Raw genomic sequence first — 25,322 nt, forward strand, 5'->3', positions numbered from 1 at the left:
ACAATTTCCTCCAAATATCTTATAATTTATTTCACATTCATATTTCAATGTAAATAACCCGATAATTTCTTTATTCAATGTGTAATTTTACAAATCGAGCTGAAGAAACTAATGCCTTTATAATTTTTTTTCTTCTCCAATTTCTTTCCAGATGACTGAGTGATTTTGATTTTGGCCCAAACACAGAAATGAACATAAATTCAATGGAAAATGTGAAATCCGGATAAGGAATCCAAAAAGAAAGATAAACAAGCAGGGAGAGAAAAAATAAAAATCAAATGCCAAGAGGAATCAAAATACTAAACATCTTAGATACATATAAGCACGCATATGAATAGGCATCACTTAAAGGCAACAGTAGCAGCACTATCCTAAAAGTATGCTTAGGGGAAAAAATATTTGTTTATTATGGCCACAAATCCTTGATTATATTATGTTGGCCAACAATACATAAAATCCGATGGTGATGGTGGTTGGGCTGTATGTATTAAAACAACACACTGGGAAATGAAACCAAAACAGCAAAAGTACTGACATATAAACGATACGGCTGCTTCTTTTGTTAATAGCCGCTGTAAATATCTCAAAAAATAGCTCAATTATTTGTGTTGCTCCACAGGAAGGCCAGCCCAAATAACAGGCAGGCGATGAGAATGTTAACCAGGCGTTGGCTACACCAAAGCGTAATGCTTTAACTTGAAGCCTGTGTACCTGTCTAATAACCATGTAGACCATAATAAAATGACCGACCTTATACATATTGGGCTTTTGTAACTTTTGGTCAATGACCATGCTTTCAGACTTCTTGCAAAAGTTATACACAGCTTATAACGTTTACTAACCTGGTTTTTTTTGGAATAGTTTTAACTACAGCCATAAACTTTAGCAGTAAGCAAGGAAAAACTTTAACACATAAGAATCGGATAAATGGCGATACAATGGCTAGTGAGTGACATCACTGTGTATAGGTGTGTGTATGCTAGCCGTTTTAAGTCGAGAGTGTTTGTTCCGTTGTTACACATTTGTGATAGTTAACATATCGTTAAGCAATAAACTTTGTTAAATACTATTGCCTATATTAAGGCAAACTATGCAATGAACATCTCTTAAGGTTATGTGTGTTTTATATGCATGAGCAACAAATTTCTTGATCAACTATGTTACTGGAATTTGGTTGAAATCAAATACACATATATTATTGTTTGCTTACCGCCACAGGGCTGAATAAGCAACCTGCCGGTGATGTGATTTAATGGTAATGAGTTTGGGGAATTTTTGATTTCTCTATCGCTATCTCATTAATATTGAAAGTGATTCAATATTGTCTGCCACAAGGATATATATGACCAAAGATAATGAATTTTTTATTAGATTTCTCGTCCTCAAGCTATGAATGACCACATAAACCTCGTGCGCGCCAATATTTGCTTAACATACAGTAAAATTGTTACACATTGACGAAAATGGATTGAGGAATCGTTGTAAACAAAGATATGTGTATGTACTAGTCATTGAATTGAATTGCTTGGAAAGTATTCATGTAGATTTTGACGGCCAATCGCATACTTAACAAGTAAAAAGGCGTTAATTTCGGCCGGGCCGAACTTTGGATACCCACCACCTCGGGTATATATGTAAACCACCTTCCATCAAAATTCGGTGAAAATTTCATACCTTCTATTCATATACCTCATACCGATCTGAACTATATACGACACGGATATCGAAAAGCCGAACATAAGTCACTGTGTCAAATTTCAGTGAAATCGGATTATAAATCCGCCTTTTATGGGGCCAAGACTTTAAATCGAGATATCGGTCTACATGGCAGCTATATCCAAATCTGAACCGATTTGGGCCAAGTTGCATAAACATGTCGAAAAGCCTAACACAAAGCACTGTCCCAAATTTCGGCGAAATCGGACAACAAATGCCTCTTTTATGGGCCCTAAACCTTAAATCCAGAGATCGGTCTATATGGCAGCTATATTCAAATCTGGACCGATCTGGGCAAAATTGGAGAAGGACGTCGAAGAGCCAAACCAAACTCACTGTCTCAAATTTCAGCGTCATCGGACAATAAATGCGTCTTTTATGGCCCCAAAACCTAAAACCTAGATATCGGCCTATATGGCAGCTATATCCAAATCTGGACCGATCTGTGCGATATTGCAGAAGTATGTCAAGGGGCTTAACTTAACTCACTGTTCCAAATTTCGGGGACAGCGGGCAATAAATGAGCATTTTATGGGCCAAAAACCATAAATCAAGAAATCGGTCTATATGGCAGCTATATCCAAATTTGAACCGATCTGGACCAAATTGAAGAAATATCTCAAAGGGCCTAACACATATCACTGTCCCAAATTTCAGCAAAATCGGATAATGAATGTGGCTATTATGGGCCTTACACCATAAATCGGAGGATCGATCTATATGGCAGCTATATCCAAATCTGGACCGATCTGAGCCAAATTAACGAAGGATGTCGATGGGCCTTACACAATTCACTGCCCTGAATTTCATCAAAATCGGATAATAAATGTGGCTTTTGTGGGCCTAAGACCCTAAACCGGAGGATCGGTCTATATGGCAGCTATATCCAAATCTGAACCGATCTGGACCAAATTAAAGCAACATGTCAAAGGGCCTAAGACAACTCACTGTCCCAAATTTCAGTGAAATCGGACCATAAATGTGGCTTTTATGGGCCTTAGACCCTAAATCGGAGGATCGGTCTATATGGCAGCTATATCCAAATCTGAACCGATCTGAGCCAAATTGACAAAGGATGTCGAAGGGCCTAACACAACTCACTGTCCCAAATTTCAGCAAAATCGGATAATAAATGTGGCTTTTATGGGCCTAAGACCCTAAATCGGCGGATCGGTCTATATGGGGGCTATATCAAGATATAGTCCGATATAGCCCATCTTCGAACTTAACCTGCTTATGGACAAAAAAAGAATCTGTGCAAAATTTCAGCTCAATATCTCTATTTTTAAAGACTGTAGCGTGATTTCAACAGACAGACGGACGGACATGGCTAGATCGTCTTAGATTTTTACGCTGATCAAGAATATATATACTTTATAGGGTCGGAAATGGATATTTCGATGTGTTGCAAACGGAATGACAAAATGAATATACCCCCATCCTTCGGTGGTGGGTATAAAAATAGAATGATACAGAGATTTATGAATAACAATTTTGGAAGTTTTCGCAACGAGTGGCCGTCTAAATACGTATATGCCAGCAAATATATGGACATTACAAATGAGGAAAACAGTAAGATCTTTCTTGAAGATGTTCCCAAGCGCATTGTTGTTTGCTTTCAGAACTCGTGGTTCGAAAATATGTAATAATTTTTTTATATTCGTTTTAAAGGTTATTGCGATTGCCTTAGGATTAGGTTTTAATTTTTGGAGATTTATAAAATGTATTGCATACTTTTGGGATTCATTTTTGCCAAAAATATGTTGTGGACAATTAAAGGGGATATTAAAAAGCTGGTAAGGTTAGGTTTGGTAAGGGTGGCAGTCCTTCAAAGACTCACTTAGACAATTTTAAATTCATCGTGGTACCACAATGATATAAAAATACAAGTAAAATTGCCATAAATTCGGCCGGCCCTAATTAATCGCCTCCATTGAGCTTTTTTTTGGCATAAATTAAGACGAAAACGGGAAAACGGTTATATGGGAGATATATCCGCTTAAATAACGATTCAAGTCAAACAGGATACATAATTTTAAGTGTCATAACAGAATGCTATATGGAAAATGTGAGCGAAATCGTATCAAGATCGCGGTTTTCAAGTGCGCAAAAAGTCAAATGTGGGATCTTTATCAGGTTTTACATCGGTTCAGACAAAAGTCGGTTCTGACCGATATGGTCCATTTACAATTCAACTGTACTTGGACTAATATAAAATATTTGTGCAAAATTTTCGAAGTTCTAGACGGTTTGTCGCAGATATTAGTGAAATCAATCGATCTTTCTGGAGGGGTGGGCTAAAACCCATAGGGATAAAATTTTGTCAAAAACTACGCACGTTTTAAAATTCAGTAGGGGACCAAAACTTTTTGTGGGGATGCCTAGCCCACGGACATACTAACCCCTACGCTACGGTGGACCTATCGCATGTTTTTATGCTTTCCAAACTATCAAATGAGTCATCAAACCGTGTGACTTCTACATCGAGGAACTCTCTAAGAATAAGCCAATATTTGTAAAAAAATGTATTTTAACCAGTTGCAAAATTGCATCAAACGATAACAAACACTATATCTTTGTAAAAAAAGTATGTATAATATGAAATAAAACATATTTTTTAATGTATCGACTTCATTCAAATCTAATGCTGTCCACCAGGGGGGTAATGGCAATCCACGTAAGAATTTTCACAGAATATAAAAATGTTAATGTTGGAACCTAAAATAAAATAATAAAAAAAATAATTTCCTAAAATAAAGAGCCGAACGCTAAGAGATCGTACAAACGAAAGTCTTACTCTTCCGATATATTCCGGTGCTTCGACGGTTCGTAGAAGTCCATTTCTAGGCTAAGCGACACTTCCACACTCCCGAAATGAGTTAACCCACGACAGGTTGCATAGCAAAAAGTGATGCTCCCTAGACCGGAGCATAATGGCAACCGACTGGAGAAAGGAAGAAACTTGGGGACTTCCCCCTCCAGATGCGCCCCATCTCGACCCAGTCACAGTTCGGGAGCTTTTTCAAACAAATAAATTACTCTGGCGCAACCTGTAATTGCCATAAGACGACTTAACCTTCGCAAGTCCAAACAGGTTTATGAACGTTGTGGTCCAAAACCCACGCGGGTGGGTCAAGCGTATAATTTGCAGGATACTACCATATATATCCAAAAATTGCATACCTGTGGAAAGAAAAACTGATGAAAACAGCAAAATACAACATCCTCTCCAGCCACTTCCCCCCACCAGTATGTTTTTTAAGAAAAAAATTGTCCCAAAACAACAATCTTCTTTATTAAGACAGGTTCTGCATGAGTTGAGCAAAGGCACATTCCTAGCCCTATGGAAACACATTATTTATGCCACAAGTACAAATTATTATATCCTCCACCATAGGAAGGCGGTATACTAATTTATAAACCGATCATGTATCTTGACTTCTTGAGCATCTAGAGGACGCAATTCTTATCTGATTTGGCTGAACTTTTGCACCAAGTGTTTTATTTTGACTTCCACCATCCGTGGAGTATGGTCCACATCGGTTCATTACCTCATATCGCTGCCATATAAACCAATCTCGCATCTTAATTTCTTGAGCTTCTACTCGGCGCAACTCTTATCCAATATTTTGTATGAGGTGTTTTGTTTCAACTTGTTGGAAGTGGTTTAATGTGTTTAAATGGGTTCACAACCTGATGTAGCTGCCATATAAACCGATCATGGATCTTGACTTGTTGAGCCTCTAGAGTGCGCAATTTTTATCTGAAATTTTGCGTGAGGTGTTTTGTTTTGACTTCCAACAACTGTAGCGAGTATGGTCCACATCGGTTCATAAGCTGATATAGTTGGCACCGATCTTGGATCTTGACTTCGTGAGCCTGTACACGGCGCAATTCTTATGTATGGCGTAATTTGTTTCGTTTCAAACAATTGTGCCGACTTACAATATAAACTGATATATCTCCCATATAAACCGATCTCCAACAGTCAAACCAAGTATGGTCCCAAACGATTTATAACTTGGTATAGCACCAATAGCAAAGCATTCATATCTGTTATCCTTTATTTACCTTAGAGATATCGGGCAAGGAACATTACAAATGCGGTCCATGGTGGAGGGTTTATATGATTCAGCCCGGCCGAACTTAGCACGCGTTTAATTGTTTTTAATGAAATACTATTTCTTTTAATGGTGGGGTACAAAATATTTTGTAGAAAAAAAGAATCCCATTTGGATAAGGTTTGGGCTGCGACGTATAAGATCCGAAAAATATTAAATACAATAGTTAAGGGAAATCAAGGTTTGCGTTTGGATATTATATTCTTGTAGAGAAAACAAATGTAGCCACTGAGTTCACAGCGATTTTTTATTTGATAAACAATCACTGAGTTATTGATGTCGCTAACCTTCTGAAGGTTAACGATGTCCGTGTGTCTATCCGTAAGTCTGTATGTCTGTCCGTCCGACTGTTGGAATCACGCTAGAGCCTTAGAAAAGTTTTTCTACACGCAGCTTAAGTTCGCGAACGGGACTATGTTTTGATATAGCCGTCATATTGACCGATATATAGACTAAGGGTCTTACGCCCATCACAACCGCTGCAACTGCCGGATTTTGCTGATTGAAATTTGGAACATAAAAATGCACAAGGGTCTTCGATGTTCGAACCGAAAGACTCTGAATCGATCTCCTGATTCAAGGTTACGAGGCTATAAAAGTCGTGTTTATTACCCCATTCCGCTGAAACTTGAAACAGTGGATTGGATACGAACATTTTGTTAGAGCTGCGTACCAGTCTTTAGCGTCAAATATGTACTTTATTCCTAGAAAAGGATTTCTAAATTAATGAACGCTTTGCAATATATGCCAAAGCAAATTTTTTCCATAAATTTTCTAACAATTTTTCATGTTCATACTGCCAGTTAAATAAACAATTCAATTACTTTTATGATTTTGAACATTGAATAATGGGACCAATAAGGGGGAAAAATAAGAATTTAGTTCCCATTCCAAAAAGGGAAAACAAAAAAGAAGCAATCAGCCATGAAAATATTATCTTTAAATAATGTGAATGTAATTGTAGCATATTTTTAGGCTCCATTGGTTTTTGCCTATCATCCTTTTTGGCCAATATAACAAACCCCAAATGCTGAGAAACGAAACAAAAGAACGAGACGGCCATACAAAACCCAATGAAGAGTAGACTTTGAAAGAAAAACAACAAAAAGATTTACCCCATGGACCATAACAAAATATCATTGTTGTTGTTATGGCTGCAACAGCCTCAACTCCCACAGACAAATTAGTAACAAATTTTATGTGTTTGACCAAAATTATGTTACACAGATTTTTTTTTTTGAAGCAGCAGCAGCACTTGAGGCTGAAATAGAAAAAATGTGAAGGATAACAAAAACATATTCATTTGTATGCTTTCTAATATTATACAGCTTGGGACTTGATCGAAATATTGCCACGTGGGGAGTTTTATGGTTTTTCGATGAAGGTAGATGGCTTTGTTAAATCTCTTGCTCTATGGAGCTTGACATGATTAGCCAGACAAGGAAATCCCCACACATATTCAAGAACAAGCTTTTTTCCTATGTTGCCATAGACGAATTTATGTTGGAAAACATTGAAGCGAAAAAAGAACGACCATGAGTTGTGATGAATATGTTGCCATTAACCCAGAGAAACCAATATCATCTGTGTAGACATTGAAGCAATTTTAGCCATTTTCTTGTGAATTGTTTATGTTTTCGTTTTTTCTGTTTCCTTGTGTTGGTTTTTCGGCTTTACTGTCCCTTCCCCGATTTGTTGTAATGGTTTAAATGAAACTCCATAGAAAAATGACAATGTAAGAATGTCAAAGATGTAAAGATATTTCATTAAGGTTGTTTGTTTATTTCTTGACTGAAGTGTGCAAATAGTATTTTCAGCTCTTCATTCTTTTTCTGTGTGTTTTTTCTTTGTAATTTTGCTGATGTCCTTTGGAAATTGGTCAATACTGAATCTAATGAAAAAAAATTAGAAGTAAGGGAAATGAAACGAAACAACTGCAAAAGAAGGACAAGTATTTTGAGATGCGAAGGGTTTTTGGGCACCAGTCTTGGAAATAATTTTATAGTGTTAAGGAAAGTTAAGAGTTATGCAATGGTTTTTTCTTTATGGTTTCAATTGTTTAATCAGAATAAAATAACAAAAACATTATGAAATTTCGAAAAAGGTCTGCTCTATAACTTAGGTGTCCTTCTGAGCTAGTAGGTTAGATTAAAAAGGGGGTTTAAATTAAGACCTTATACTTACAGTATAAATTAGAAGGATTCTTGATTCTTGATTGAGTATTATTGCAATCTGCCACTAGCCAAATCATAACTTATTTTTATGGAAACATAATTCACTATTCGTGAGAAGGTAGAATATACTATTTCATTTGATGATACTGAATGATGAAGTGACGAATTTTAGTCCAAAAATTTTTTGAAGAAGTTAATTGGTTATTTTCTTTCTTGTTTCAAATTCAAACATAAAATTATTCCCCCTTTAACATCTTCCTTGACCATCCAGCCCACATAGAAGATTTATAGCTTACAAACATACCCAGTTACAGCTATGAAAGCCTTTCATTTACGTTAGACTACAACAGAACGTGACTTTTCGTAGTTATCCATCAATGCGGAGGAATTAGTAAGAATGGGAGCGTAAAGCGAAAATGTCACCAATAAATGAATCGATACTATTCCTAACAAAATATTAGAAGAAATAGACTAGCACTGCTTGACTGCTATTCTATTTGACAATTTCCTAATGCAAAGGACTCAAGCAGAGACACGAATACTCAAACCTCTTCCTATACGCTCCAGTTACAGTAAATACACATACATTCAAACAAGCACACAAACTCACACACATACTACAAATGCTTTCACTTTGCTTTGAATGTCCATTGGTTTAAGATGTACGTATTGGTAAAGTTTTGCTGTCATTTCTTGTAATTTGTTCTTTTAGAGGATAGCTGGTTTAGATAAAAAAGAAAAGAGAATGAAAAATTTTTTGTTACATATATGTGTGTTTATTTTCCTTTGGCAATAGCTAGCCATCCAGCCTGCAACTTTTTCCACTTATCATTCATCTTCGGTAATTAGACATTATTTTGGATTTTTCTTTATCTTCGAAGACTATGTTGTTATATTTGCTAGTTTTGATATTTCTACATAATTTAAACTTTTTTTTTTACCCACAAATGTCTTGTTATTCCATGTATTGTAAAATGTTGGCTAACACAAGTGCAATATATAAATATTAAATTTTTTGGCCACGGTTGTGCCCATAAAACATATTTTTTGAAGCCAAACATTTGAAATTTTCAAAGAAAAATGTCTGGAACTTGTCAGGAAACTATAAAAAGAAAATTTTTTAAGTTTGTCTTACAAAAAAAAAAAAATTTTGAAATATGTAATTAAAGAATATTTTAAAAGCAACCTACAAAGGGTGGTCTTCTTATAAAAATTTAATGTAAATTTGTTTTAATTACTTTTAATGTGTCTAGTATCTCTTCAAAAGTAATTGACCTTTTAAAAAATACAATTTAATTTTCAATAAAATATTCAACTTTGAAGGTGTTTTAAAAACTACTACAACAAGTTCAAGTTTATAGCTTACTAACCGAACCAGGCCCGCTCCACTGCGCCTTTTTAACTCTCTAATATTTTTTTAGGGTGGGGACACATCCCCTGAATGAGGATATCGAATTCGTTCCATTGTAGCCTATGACGCTGAACGCGTTCGAATCCTGGCGAGAACATCGGACAAAGCGGGGTTTATCCCCTATTAATGTTGGCGACATTTGCCAGGTACAATGCTATGCATGCTCCCGAAAATCTACTCCCTAATACCTTTCATTTGAGCCCCATATTTAAATGAACATGTAATATTTCTGTTTGGGGGAGTTTTGGAGTTGGGGCGCCCCGATGGGTACTTGACTCAAATTTTGATACCATATTCGTATTCTACTCTCCACCTTTCATTTGATACCTATATTGTCCCGATCGGTCCACTTTTGAGTTGTGCTTTTGGCATAAGGGGAGGGTCCGTCCCCCTTCCAATACCGAAATATTATATAGCCTATGTTTCCTTCCAGACCAACCTACACAATCTGTGAAAATTTCAAGGTAATTGGTTCAGCAGTTTTTGAGTCTATACGGAACAAACAAACAAACCGACAAACAAACAAACATACATACAAACAAACAAACAAACACAAATTGAATTTTATATATTAGACAAGAGAATAAAGAAATACATTTCTCAGGAAAATAAAATTTGGAAAATTGTTTAGCATAAATAATTAAAAATACACGAATAACAATTCCAATGAAACAGCTCCGAACGAATAATGAGCCTCTACCCCACCCAAACGGAAAAAATGACGTAAAGGACAATAATGCATTCAAAAGAAAGGTATTTAGCAAAAGACTACGACTCCTTCATTAAAATTTTGAAATGAGCGATAGAGGGGCCACTCGACAAAAACCCCCTCTACTATAGGCGTCTGGAGGTCGCAAAAAGACTTTTCAAATCAATATGCGAATTACTACAGCGATTGAACATATAAAGCTATCAGTTTGAAATTTTGCTGCAATACATCTATTAGTATGGATACGAAATGTAGTAATGGGGGCCTCATTGAGTGTAGGGTCTAAATTGAATTAAGGGTTTTATTTTTGATTGATTTCACTGTAATTAATTTTTTAAGTAATCTTATGACATTCAACACCCACACCAAATTAGTCTCCCACATAGTTTCATTAATGAATATAGCGTCAAAATAAGGCGTCCCAACAGAGAGGGTAGTTTAAATACATTTCCCAAGGGATAAGGAAAGTTATAGTTCAATTTCTGAGGCAAGGGTAGGTTAAGTAGACTTTCCCAAGCGCGAAAGTAGCTTTAGTATAGTTCTAGTAAACTCTAGTGTAGTTCTAGTAAACTTTCCAAAGGTAGGAGTTAAATAAATTTTCCCAAGGGTATAAAGGTTTAAATACCCCTACCTAAGGGTAAAGACAGTTTAAGTAACCTTTCCAAAGGATAAGGATAGTTTTAGTACACTTTTCCAAGGATCGGGGTAGGTTTAGTATCCTTTTCCAAGGAAAAGGATAAGGGTAGGAAAAGGGTAGTTTTCGTAGTGATACCCCTTCCCAAGGATAAAAATAACTGAAGTACCCTTTTTAAAGGATAACGATGGTTTTAGTACCCTTTTCTTAGGATAAATGTAGTTTTAGTACCCTTTTCCAAGGATAAGGGTAGTTTTTTTCCAAAAGTAAGTGTAGTTTTAGTACCCTTTTCAAGGGTACGTGTAGTTTAAGTACACTTTCCCAAAGGTAAATGTAGTTTAAGTATACTTCTTTTAGTAGCCTTTCCCAGATACCCTTTTCCAAGCTTTTTGATAGTTTAAAAATCCTTTCCCAAAGATATGGATAAGTTTGGTATCCTTTCCAACCATTTGGGTATCCTTTCCAACCTTTCCTAAAGGAAAGGGTACTAAAGGGTTTAAAACCCTTTCCCAAAAGTAAGGGTAGTTTTAGTAAAACTGCACGTACACTTAGCAGTTTTATTACCCTTTCCCAAAGGTAAGTGTAGTTTAAGTACACTTTCCTAAGTTTTTCGGTTATTTTAGTAGACTTTCCCAGGTACCATTTTCCAAGCTTATGGATAGTTTAAGTACCTTTTCTTAAGAATTTGGGCGAGTTTAGTACCCTTTCAAAGCATTTGGTATGTTTAGTACCCTTTCCTAAAAGTAAAGGTATTTCAGTACCGTTTCCCAAAAGTAAGGGTAGTTTTAGTAACCTTTCCCAAAAGTAAGGGTAGTTTTTCCTTTTCTCTAATGTAAGGGTAGTTTTAGTTCTCTTTTACACACTTTTCCAAAAGTAGTGGTAGTTTTAGTACCCTTTACCAAATGTAAGGATAGTTTATGCACCCTTTCCCAAAAGAAATGGTTGTTTTAGTATTCTTGCCAAGAGTAAGGGTTGTTCTAAGATAACTATTAGTTTTAACACCTTTTCCAAAAGGTAAGGTTAGTTCTAGTACCATTTTGGGTAGCATTGGCACCATTTTGGGCTGCGTAGTCGAGCAGTTCTGACTCGATTCAGACTGATTTACGTTTATAATACAAAAAAGAAAAAATGTCAATGAAGTTTTTTCTAAAGCATAAAAATTTAACGCAATTTTTTCGAAGTATAAAATTTTAGTGACATTTTTTCCAAACACAAATTTTCAATTAAGCTTTTTTCAAACATAATTTTTAATAACAAATTTTTCTAAAGAACTTTCTGTTTCATGCTATGTATATACTGACTTGTTTTTACAAATTTCTTTTTTTCGCACTCCAATTTAAATTTTTGGGTAACATACTGTAAAGATAAAAATTTTATGAAATTTTTCCTTAAGACAAAATTTTCACGAAATTTTTCATTTCTTAAAAAAAAATTATACAATTTTTTTTTTTTTTTTAATTTCAATGACATTTTTGTGAAGAAATTTATTGAAAGATACCTTAAAGACAAGACATCGATATCATTTTCTCTAAAAACATTATATCGATAAAAGTTTCACTAAGAAAAATTTCCCTGAAATGTTGACTGTTTTAATTTTGCAATTTTTCGTCCATGCTCGGAGTGTTTCTGTTGTTGTAGCCTACACCATAGTATGGGGGTATAACAATTTAGCAATTTCGTTTGTAACGCATCGAAATGTTAATCTGAGACCCCATTAAGTATTTATATTCTCGATTGTCTTGATATGCTAAGTAGATTTATCAATGTCCCTCCGTCCGTCTGTCTGTCTGTCCGTTAGTGTTGGTAGTTGGCTTATTAATGTATGTCAGTTGGGATTGTAAATGTGCCATATTGTTCCATGTTTTGATTAGAATAAAATCTTGTATAAGGTGTTTTGCTGTGACTTCCAATAACTGTGCCAAGTATGGACCGGTTCACAATCTGATGTAGCTTACATGTAAACCAATCTCCGGATTATATTTCTTGAGCCTATAGAAGGCGTAATTCTTTTCCGATTTTGCTGTAATTTTCTCCTATGACCTCCAATATACGTGCTATGTATAGCCTGAATCGGTCCAAAGTATAATATAAGTACCAAAATTTCAAGCCGCTAGCTTTACTCCTTCGACATGGCTAGATCGACTTAAAATGTCATGACGATCAAGAATGTATATACTTTATGGGGTCTTAGGCGAATATTTCGAGGAGTTACAAACAGAATAACGAATTTGGTATACCCCTCATCCTATGGTCGAGGGTAAGTAACAACATATGTATGTATCTTTTATAAACAGAACCTTCGATTAAGGTCCTTAGAGGCGATAAATATACTCTACACCACTACTGTGGTACAGGGTATTATAACTGCATTTGTTTGTAACGTCCAGAAGGAAGAGGAATGGACCCATCAATAAGTACCGATCGACTCAGAATCACTATCTGATTTGATTTAGCTATAGCCGTCTGTCTGTCTATCTGTCAATGTTTATTTGTCCAATTTTCGTCCGATCGTGTTCAAATTTTGTACAGCCATGTTTTGCGGCTAAGAGACGAAGTCTATAGAAATGGGAAAAATCGGTTCAGATTTCGATTTGGCTCTCATCAGGGACGTAGCCATGGGGGCCCTTGGGCACGAGCCCACTCCACTCTAAAGAAAAAACTTAAATTAAAATTATTCCTAACAAAAAATGGCAGTAACTTGTTTTAAAATGACTAAATTTCATATTTATAATATTCTACAAAGACAACATTTTGCAGAGTCCAGGGGCGCCTTAAAGTTATTTTTCTTAAGAACAAAATTGTAACGAAATTCTTAGTTAAAACATAATTTTAATGAAATTTTTTGTAAACAAATTTGAAATTTTTCTAAAGACAAAATTTTAGCGTAACATTCTTTAGTGATAAAACTTCAGCACGGGCCGCCCACCGATATTATTTTTTGAAGACAAAATTTCCTAAAAATTTTTGTTAAATATAACATTTTAATTAAATTTTTTCTAAATGCAACATGTTTATAAAGAAATTTAAATTAAGCTTTTTCTAAAGACTAAATTTCAATGAAGGACTAAATTTTAGCGAAACCTCGAGACCTCGAGATTATTTTTAAAGCCAAAATTTCAATAAAAAATTCCATTTTGCGACACTCCATTCTGCATAAAAAAAGAAGTTTTCTTAGGCAGCTCTATTCTTGGATATTTTTCGTCATTAATGGGTTTATGCAATATGTTTAATTTTTCAAAATATAGGAAACTCTCGCTGCTGCTCCGTGTACTCAGGTTTAAATCCCGGCCAGGCCGATTTTTTATTTTCAATTTGTTTTTTGCCTGTTAGAGCGAAGATCATTTAATTCACAATTTTTCGAACCTAGGCAAACGGAGCAGCAAATACTGTGAAACAGTGAAACATAACTTAAAATATTTTTTAAAATTTATTTTTTGGAAATTTGGATTTTCTTCCAAGAAAATCTTTTTACAATGAAAAGATGTGTTGTTGGTTTTAGGTCAGTTCGACCTTGGCACCCATGTTTTTTATGATTTGTTTTTTTTTTTTGAAAAACTACAAAAATATCACTGATAACATAATACTTTTATTACAATTTTATCATAAATAATGGGAATGCCCTAATGAAAAAATTTTCCGCGGTGGTTTTTACCCTCCTTATGCTGGCAACATTTGTGAGGTACTATGCCATGTAAAACTTCTTTCCAAAGAGGTGTGGCACTGCGGCACGCCGTTCGGTCTCGTCTATAAAAAGGAGGCCCCTTATCATTGAGCTTAGACTTGAATCGGACTGCACTCATGAATGGAAATCAGAAAGTCTTTTTGCTTCAAAATCTATTACCTACCAAAAGTAATCGCATTACCTACCAGTAATAATCACAGTGAAAATTAACATTAAGTGAGAAATGGGTTAAAATAATATTAGTCGGCAGACTTTTTTCTACGAGAGCAAGTTTTATATTACACTTACGTTTGCCACCAGGTCATTTGCCATCAATTAGTGCGAAAAGAAAGAAAAAGTTTACAACTGTAATAATGTAGAAATTTTACGTTCTACCGCCTTTTCATATTTTGCCTCTTATAAATTAGGAAAAGTTTAGGACTTAGAAAGACATGAAGGAAATTGTAAGCATATACGACAATAGTTAGATGCATTTTTTACCGGGCATTTTGTCCATCCGTAAAAATTGGTCAACATTTATTTTTTCAAATATTTAACAATTATAGTTGCCTTCTGTTTTCAGCTTGTTTGGGTAAAATTTTATGGAAATAAAAGTCATTTAAAACCAATAGACCGACAGAAACAATTATCTGTTCAAATCGAAAAACTATTGTAGTTTGAGAGCAAAAATGAGCGCAAATGAAAAAAAATTTCATAAAAGTACTGAAGCTGATTTGCCGAAACTTTCGCTACAAAACTAAGATATTCGCTACGACAACCACACTTCGACAGCTTTGGAAGATTCGGATCGGCCTATACATTTTCATTTTTGCTCTGACTTTATGACCAAATGTCACCGCCGATGGGTCAATTACTGCACCCAAAAGCGACCACAATTTTCAAAATCCCCCCTCCCCCCCAAAAAAAAAATTAAATCCTGGATACGTCCCTGGCACCCATATATATGTTCGTCCGACTTGAACTAAATGTGCAGTAATATCGTTATTTTTTAACCGGTTCTCACGAAATTTCGCACGACGGTTTCTCTTATCACTCTCGACACTCAGACATATGTAGATATAGCTCCCATATATACACAGATAAAAATAATTTTGAAAAACAACAACTTTGGTGGAAAAAACAACTACGAAAGTTGTTAATTTTCCTGCAACAATTTATTTTGAATCTCAACGACCCAAAGTACAAATTTGTTATTGATAGGCACTCTTTGCAAGCCAACATATAACAACAACAACAATATATCCATAAGCAAGGCAAAAAAACCATCAACCAGCCAACGCATGTGCTTTGCTTCGGGTGGTGGTGTTTTTGTTTTCTTTGTTCGGCTCGTGGTGCTTTGTCTTGTTCGTTTTACTGCTGTTCTCGCGTTTTCCTCTATCACTCTCTACTATTACCCTTAAAAACCAATTTTAATAATTTTGGTGCCGCAGAGTATTGAACTCATGATCTCATGTTTGGTAGTCTTGCACGCATCCTCTAGCCTACCGATATCATCTCCTTAATGGTGAAATAAATCAATAAGTACTGCTGCACAGTAATGAGTGACTTAATTAACTAACTTAAAAAAAAGGTCAAAAGCACTCTAAAAAACTGTTTTCTGATTACGAAATTCGTATTTTTTTATGCCAAATTTTCTAAAATAAGTTAAATGAAAAAAATGGCATGGGAGTTTTGTGCTCTGCATAGTAGTACGCCTATTTTTACAACTACCCCAACTAATGAATTTGTTGAAAGTCAACAAAATTTCAATAATTTGCCTGTCATGTCTCTGGTAGAGACTTACTTATTAAATTTGTTGAGACTTTAAAGTTTCACATACAAATTTGGTAGTTGTTTTTTGAAGGGATATTTTTTTCTGTGTATGTATGTATGCCTAATGATTTTGGTTGAAATCGGTAAAAATTTAAGTATTGCCTCCACATACATGTTCACTTTAAAAAATTTGCAATAATATTGTCACGAAGAGTGGCACATATAATTCTGTTAAGACTGTTCACATTGTTGTTTAGTTTTTATCAAAAGCGGATCGGATTTATATTTAGCTATCATATCTTTTTTCTCTTGCCTTTCTTTCTAGGGTACCACAATGGGTCAAACTGTCCTCTAATAAACTCACTCATGGTGGGGAACCCACTCAACCTAACCTAACCTATATTAAACTGCCACATACATAAATGCGAAATCAGATACGGATTATTTTATAACCCATATGAAAACCTGCGCCAAATTGTAAAAAATTTTGTTCAGAGTTAGATATAGCCCCCAATTTCCACTTAAAGGGTAGAAGTTGGTTATAATATAGTCTGCACCGACCGGCTTTTACTTTTCCTTACTTTTTTTATATAATTAGACTGAAATGTGATTATTATTTAGCCCCTCCGAGTTACGTGAATGTATTCTTATGTCTTCGTTTACTTACTAACTTGGCTGCCACAGTTATAATCTTGTCCTTCTGCCTTTACCATAATGACCAAAATTTAGTCCATATTATAAACAACAAACCGATTTCCTTCCTAAAGCTTAGAGAAGCTTTTACGATTTTTCAGTCTGCTCAAAATTCGTTGTGTTATGTTCTTTTGTTACTCACGTGTACATACGTAAATAGCTCTTAAACAAGACGTACATATACTAATGAACAAGCTGTACAATTTGTAAAGGAATTCTTGCAAATCTTTTCTTTGTAATACAATTTCATCCATTGTTTAGTATCTCAATCAATTTTGGCATTTAGTTTTCCAAGTGAGTGAATTGAAAATAGTTGAATTCAACACGTATGAATGATTATAAAAATTTGCAAAGTCTAAATTACAACAACACTATAAGAAACAAGCAATTATGTGCATAGATATAATAGTATAAATAAAAAAAAAAAAAAAAACAAATCTTTACCTTACTAACTTGAAATTTTTTTGCATTTTCTTCTTTATTTACAGGAATCTGCTAAAGGGCAAACAACAATGAATTTATGACTACCAAAGATATGTAAATTAAGTTATAGAAATTGCTTTGAATATAAAAAAAAAATCGAGCATAAACTAACAACAAGAAAAGCTGCTTGGAAAAGGAAGAACACAATAACTTACACATCAACAGAAAATTGCAATATAGAAAATATAAATAAAAGCTTTTCCATCTCTCGCCCACACAGAAAAATCAAATAATCTTTAAATAAAAATCAAATACATATGTAAGATAAATAAATATAATAAAAACCTCACACGAAAAAACTCACACAATAGAGTTGAGAAGTAGGAGTAATAAATGCTTCATTCTGTGGGCATATGCATATGAAATTGGCAAAAAAAAAAAACTATACTTAGAAGAAGACAATTTTAAATTTTGCAAATCCTGCTGACAATCTTTGATGCTCAAATAATCCCACGCCCATGAATTGAAGGAGATTATCCTCAAATTGTAATAACTCCTCAAGATATAAAAGAGCAAGCCGTATAGTAACAGCAATAGTTTCAGCCAACAATCATCTCAGCAAAAAAAGTCCATTAAGATAAGTCGTATTAAGTAGGCGCCTTAGCAAGCAGCACTGAAAAAACAATCGACGGAAAAAGGAAATCACAAATACTCACTTACTTGCACACAACAGATTCGATGACATTTTTATAAAGCTAAAACTTCGATGCAATTTCCATGCACATGTACATCCACTCAACATACAACAGAACACACATCAAGAGTAACAACGATATTCACTCCTACTTAAAAAAAAAAAAAACAGTCATATAAGCGGCATTTAGACATTGCTTAAAGGATATTATTGCCAAAACTCTTTCACACCATCCAGCCAACCAAGCCCGTCATACTGCTAGGGATACTCCAACATATTGAGAGCAGCCAAACAACATTTAACGGAGTTGCCTTAAGATTATAGGCTCTACCGCTCTCCACCCCTCTCTTGCACACTCTCGCCATAATACATTGTCTTCGTTGTCGTAGTTGTGACTTCACAACAACGGCATCAAAATCTAGCCATACCAGCAGAGGAGTAGCAGCAGCAATAGCTGGAACAACGGCAGCAACATGTTGCTACGACATCAGCATGCCGTACTAATCGGATTTACATTGTTAATTTATAGCTTACAAGGATATACAAATGTTCAAGCAGTGGGTAAGTACATATATACCTACAACAACAATAAGAAAAACAACAAAACCATTTTCACATTTGAAGAAATAAATTTTCTTTGAGCACCCTCAAATAAATTAGTGTTCTCCTCCTCTTTGACTTAAGAAAACCCTTGGTAGAGGCCAGAAACCAAGTGTTGGCAAAATATAGGCTAACGGCTGAAAAGCAGGCTCCTTTTTGCAAGTACCCATTATGTATATTTCAATTCTCGATAAAATAGAGATTAATGTTAGTTGAAACTCTGAAATCAGCGACAAATTATAATAAGGTTATATAATGGTTGTAGTCACAACTCCACCCAGCGCCACTAACCTACAGAGATAAAAGAAAAGAAGAAGTTGAAAAGTTTTGAGGAAATTTGCGAGATTGAAAAACATAAAACATAAAATTGCGATAAATTTTTAGCAACAATTCATCAAGGTGGTAAAAGTCAAATAATTTTTGAAGATAATTTTATTGGAATTTTTACCTTAAGAAATGTAGGAAAATGGTAATAAATTTAACTTGAATGAACTTTGTACACAAGAAAAACAGCAAACAACACCAAATACAAATTATCAAGAAAATTGTTTAGATTGGACCAAAACTTGGGCATCCACTTCGAAGATTCTACCAAAAATCTACGAAATAAGCTCAGTAAGTGGAATATTTTAAAGACAGGAAATCGCACAATGAGGTGTCTACCAGCTCAAGGCATCCCAATTGCTTATATGTAGCGGTTACATCTATTTATTTATTTACCTACCTGTGCCGTATTTGTTTTGGATATGGATACAAATTTACCTTACAACCCTTCTATTAGCCAAACCACATTAAAACAAGTAAGAACGGGCTAAAGTTGGGCAAAGCCGATCTTTTGATACCCTACACCACATTGAGTATGCCGACTTAGTCATCGAAATAAAGTTAGCCTCAATTGCAGAATTTTGACTGCAAACTGTACATATTTTGGGAGTCATAGAGGAAATCGGAGTTAAAAATTTTGAGAAGTTCACTTGATAAATCTGTTTTCAAAGGTCCTTTAAGTGAACATCGAGAGATTCTTATACATGTATGGGAGCTACAATATATCTTAATCTTAAACGATTTCTAAAAAACTCACAAGTGACATATTACTAAATTTTTGCGGTATTTGTTAAATCGGGCGGACTCAAATATATATGCCAAAAAAATAAATGTGCCAAATTTAAAGACGATCGGCTGAAAATTACGAACTGTACATTGCACACAATTTATCATGGACTGACAGAAAGACAAGCGGACGTACTTAAATCGAATCAGTAAGTGATTCTGAGTCGGTTTGTGTACTTATGAAAGGGTCTCTCTCACATCTTAGATGCATTAATGGAGGGTCTCTATGGCACATTCCTACTCGGATCAACATTATATTAGGTTAAAACCAGTAAGGAAAGGCAAAAGTCCGGCGGTGCCGACTTCATAATACCCTACACCTACCCCGTAAACACAAATGGGGGGCTACATCTAATTCTGAAACAAATTTGATGTATAGATTATTAAAATTTCTGTATCAAATTTCGAGCAAAGCAAATATGTTCAAAATGGAATAATTACGTCGACAAATGACAACAAATTATCCAAAATCTGACGAACAAATATATGGGAGCTATATCTAAATCTAAACCGATTTCGACCAACTTTATGGATTTTGTGGAATTCGTCGAGGAAACCGTTATACAAAATTTTGGGAAGATAAATCCATAAATGCGATTGCAGTGGGTCTAGGAGTGACAATCGGGCTATATATATATATATATATATATATATATATATATATATATATATATATATATATATATATATATATATATATATATATATATATATATATCCTTCCTGTTGAATTTCGAGAGAATCGGTTAACAAATGACCAATTGGTGTATTACTGCTAATCGGACAAACATATATATGGAAGCTATATCCAAATCTGAACCGATTTCTATCAAATTTACCAGTAATATTTAAAGTCATAAGAAAATCCTTCCTGCCCAATTTCGAGAGAATCGGTTGACAAATGACCATTTTTTTCCTGTATTACTCCAAATCGGACGAAAATATATATGGGAGCTATATCCAAATCTGAACCGATTTTTATAGATTCACCAGTAATATTGAGAGTCAGAAGAAAATCCTTCCCAACAAATTTCAAGAGAATCGATCAACAAGTTACCATTTTACTGCTGTGTTACTGGAAATCGGACGAACATATATATGGGAGCTATATCCAAATCTGAACCGATTTCTATACAAGTAATCTTGAGAGTCATAAGAAAATCCTTCCTGTCAAATTTCGAGAGAATCGGTTAAAAAATGACTATTTTATTCCATTATTACTGCAAATCGGACGAACATATGTATGTAAGCTATATCCAAATCTGAACCGATTTTTTTTTTTTTAATTTCAATAGGCTTCGTCTCTAGGCCGAAAAACATGCCCATACCAAATTTGAAGACGATCGGATCAAAATTGCGACCTGTAGTTTGTACACAAATTAACATGGACAGGCGGACATAACTAAATCGAATCAGAAAGTGATTCTGAGTCGATCGGTATACTTATCAATGGGTCTATCTCTCTTCCTTTTGGGTGTTACAAAATAATTTACTAAGTTATAATACCCTGTACCACAGTAGTGGTGAAGGGTATAAAAAAATTGCAAAACCAGCGCTGAGCCTGATAAGCTTCGCAAAAAAAGGTGAAAACCTTGAAAAGGAAGACCTGGGCAAGATATTTTGGAATGCCCAAGCATAGAAAATATTGACAATAGGATTACGACTGCATAGTGGAGTCTTTCGAAGACAGTTCTTCGAGAAAAGAAGTCAGTTCAAGATAAATATATGAACGGTTGGAAAGAGGTTTTTAGATTTTCTAATAGAGCAAGTCATAAAAGAGCGGCTCTAGAAATACAATAAGATGACAAGAGAGCCAAAAGAGACTTTTGATGACAATATATTTTTCACAGGATACGAAGGGCCTCATGGAGACACCGAAATCTTAGAACAGTGAGCTTTGTCAAAGGGTAATTTTTATGGTAAAGGAAGCCTTATGGAGCTTTCAACCATTTAAGTCACCCGAGGCTGATAAAATATACCCCTCGTTATATGAGAAGCCCGGCTAAGTAAGCTATGTCAAACCAAAGGCCTACTATAAACCATGGAACGTATTATAGATGCAGTGATAAAAGTGCCGCGAAAGGTTGGTGGAAGACCGCTCTGCATGACGTTGTGCATAAAATAGAAGAATCTTTCGATGCCATCTGGCGGTATGCATTTCGATGAATCTGGCAATATGCATTGACATAGTCGAGGCTTTTAACTATGTCCGGACCGACACGCTTAGACCAGTACCGTGTAGACTGGGTCTTTAGAGATAACATAAATATATGGTAGATAGTAGAACAAGGCACCACACAGGGGGGTATTTTATCGCCACTCCCATGGGTGACCATTATATATAACCTTTTACGGATGCTGACTGAGGAGAGGTTTGAACCCGTCTGCTACGCAAGCGATGTTAAAATACTTCTATGAGGTAAGAATCCGAACCATCTATGCAGAAGGGCCGAAAGAATTTCGCAGATGGTATACGACTGGGTAGGACCTAGGGGTTTCAGTTTTAACCCAGAGAAGACCGAAATCTGCCTGTTCACATGGAAGACGAAGGTGGGCAAATTAGACGCACTACGTTTCCTCATTAGAACAATTTCGATATCTGAATAGGTCAAATACTTAGGAGTGATCTCTGACAGGAAACTGCATTGGAAGTGTCAAATTCAGAAGCGTACTGGGAAAGCGCACAGGGCCGTAGACTCCAAATGGGGCCTGAATCCGATGATTGTCCACAGGCTCTACAGGAGCGTGATTAGACCAATACTTACTTACGCCTTAGTAGTTTGGTGGACTCATTGGGTTCCAAGTCTGGGCTGTACTGAGCCGATGTGTGAGAGCTCGCATTGTCATGGTGAGCAATGATTCGTCTTCTCTTATTTGTTTTTCGGATTTCTCCTAAGACTTCAGGCAATCAAATTGCAATGAATCACACAGAATTGGCCGTCCTACGTAACTCATGCGAAACAGTCACTACATGATCAGTTTTGCCAAAGAAACAGGCCACCATTTGCTTCGAAGTCCTTCTTTCACGAACAATTATCGATGGATTTGGCTCGACTTCGAAAAACCACGATTTGCCACCTATGGCGATGATGTAAACGTTTCAACGCACAAAGAACGTATTTTTATACCCACCACCGAAGGTGGGTATATTGTCATTCCGTTTGCAGCACATCGAATGATCCTTTTCGGACTCTATAAAGTATATATATTCTTGGTCGTCGTAAAAATCTAGCCATATCTGTCCATCGGTACGCCCATCCGACTGTTTGTTGAAATCACGCTACAGTTTTAAAAATAGAGATTTTGAGCTGAAACTTTGGACAGATTTTTTTGTCAATATACAGATTAAGTACGAAAATGGGCTATATCGGACTATATCGTGATATATCCCCCTTATACACTGATCCGCCGATTTAAGATCTTAGGCCCATAAAAGCTACATTTATTATTCGATTTTGCTGAAAATTGGGACAATGAGTTGTGTTAGGCCCTTTGACATGCCGATAAAAGGTCTTCGGCCCATAAAAGGCGCATTTATTGTCCAATTTCGCCGAAATTTGAGACGTTGAGTTGTGTTAGGCCCTTCGGCATCCATTATCAATTTGGACCAGATCGGTCCAGATTTGGATATAGCTGCCATCAAAGGACACTTATTGTCCGATTACAATGAAATTTGGCACAGTGAGTTGTGCTAGGCCACTTGAGATCTTTCTGCAAATTTGACTCAGATCGGTCCAGATTTGGATATATCTTCGACATAGACCAATCTCTCAATTTAAAGTCTTAGGCACATAAAAGCCACATTTATTGTCCAATTTTGCCAAAATTTTTGACAGAGAGATGTGTTAGGCCCTTCGGCGTCCATCTTCAATTTGGCCCAGATCGGTCCAGATTCGGATATAACTGAACGATCTCTCGATTTAAGATCTTGGTCCCTTCAAAGGGGCATTTATTGTCCGATTTCGCCGAAATTTTTTACAGTGAGTTGCGTTAGGTCACTCGACATTCTATTTAAATTAGACCGATCATTTGATTTAAGCTTTTGGGCCCATAAAGGGCGCATTTACTGTCCGTAATCGCCGAAATTCGAGACAGTGAGTTTTGTTAAGCCACTCGACATTCTTCTTCTATTTGGCGCAGATCGCTCCAGATTTGGTCTCATAAAAGGTGCATTTATAATCCGATTTCGCTGAAATTTGACACAGTGACTTATGTTAGGCTTTTCGACATCCATGTAGTGTATGCTTCAGATCGTTCAGATCCTTTTTCACGGCAAAGTGTTCATACTAATCGAATGTTAGCTGATGGAAGAAAAGTCCAAGGACGTTATAAATGTTCTCTGGTACAATGGCCATTTTTGACGACCTTCACGGAATTCAACTTTGAGTGGGCGTCGGCCACGCCTGAATTTATTAAACCCATTTTTCACAGTGCTAGAGGAAGGTGCTTCATCGTCATACAAAGATTTAAGTTCATCAATGGACTCTTTTGGTGAAAATGTTCACGAGAATTCCATTTTTTGTCAAATTCATTTATTCAAGTCAGTGTATACAACACAAATGATGGTGGTACCTCAAAACGTTCGGAGTACGATAATTACTATTAGAGCAGAGAGATGAATTGGCTGCAGGGGCTAGATTTTGTCTTTTGAAAAAGTTCCACAACATTTTGCCCAATTACTGTAGTTCGGCTCGAAATTTTATCTTTAGAAAAAAAATTAATTTTTATTTTGTCTTTGAGCAAATGTCATGAATCTAATTTTATTGAAAATTATTCCATTTTTAAAATAATTCATTTTATTACCACCTTTTAAATGAAATTAAAAAAAAAAACAAGTAAAAAGCGTTAAGTTCGGCCGGGCCGAACTTTGGATACCCACCACCCCGGGTATATATATAAATCACCTTTCAACAAAATCCGGTGAAAATTGCATACCTTATGTTCCATAGCAGTTATATGGAAATATGATCCGATTTGGACCAAATACTAATAAGTACAAGACATTATTCAACATTGTATAACAAAATATTGGTGTTTTTAGTAGCTATATCTAAAAATAAATGCGGCTTAAATGGGCCTAAGACCCTAAATCTGAGGATCGGTTTATATGGCAGCTATATCCAAATTTGAACCGATCTGGGCCAAAATGACGAAAGATATCGAAGGGCTCAACACAACTCACTATCCTAAATTTCAGCAAAATCGAATAATAAATGTGGCTTTTATGGGCCTAAGACCTTAAATCGGAGGATCGGTCTATATGGAAGCTATATCCAAATTTGGACCGATCTGGGCCAAATTGACGAAGGATGTCGAAGGGCCCAACGTAACTCACGGTCCCAAATTTCAGCATAATGTCTCCAATTTCAGCAAATTCGGATAATAAATGAGGCTATTATGGGCCTAAGACCCTAAATCGGCGGATGGGTCTATATGGGGGCTATATCAAGATATAGTCCGATATAGCCCATTCATTCCATTTCAGCTTAATATCTCTATTTTTAAAAACTGTAGCGTGATTTCAACAGACAGACGGACAGACGGACGGACATGTCTAGATCGTCTTAGATTTTTACGTTGATCAAGAATATATATACTCTATA

The 25,322-nt window shown here is 35.6% G+C and overlaps 1 protein-coding gene across 11 annotated transcripts in view; it reads left to right on the top strand.

The window, feature by feature from the left end:
- The window catches only part of LOC106090474 (hemicentin-1), a 1,337,150-nt gene that overhangs the window by 1,016,284 nt on the left and 295,544 nt on the right, over positions 1-25,322 (top strand). For 10 of the 11 annotated variants that reach the window (XM_059367994.1, XM_059368012.1, XM_059367934.1 and 7 more), the window contains exon 2: positions 17,381-18,570. In XM_059367994.1, coding sequence (XP_059223977.1) covers positions 18,483-18,570 — 88 coding nt within the window. In that variant the 5' untranslated portion in view covers positions 17,381-18,482. Of the gene's footprint in view, positions 1-151; positions 378-17,380; positions 18,571-25,322 lie in introns of all 11 variants that reach the window. The other variant, XM_059367960.1, reaches the window with a different exon arrangement.

Source organism: Stomoxys calcitrans, chromosome 1 (assembly GCF_963082655.1).
Source record: "Stomoxys calcitrans chromosome 1, idStoCalc2.1, whole genome shotgun sequence".
NCBI lineage: Eukaryota > Metazoa > Arthropoda > Insecta > Diptera > Muscidae > Stomoxys > Stomoxys calcitrans.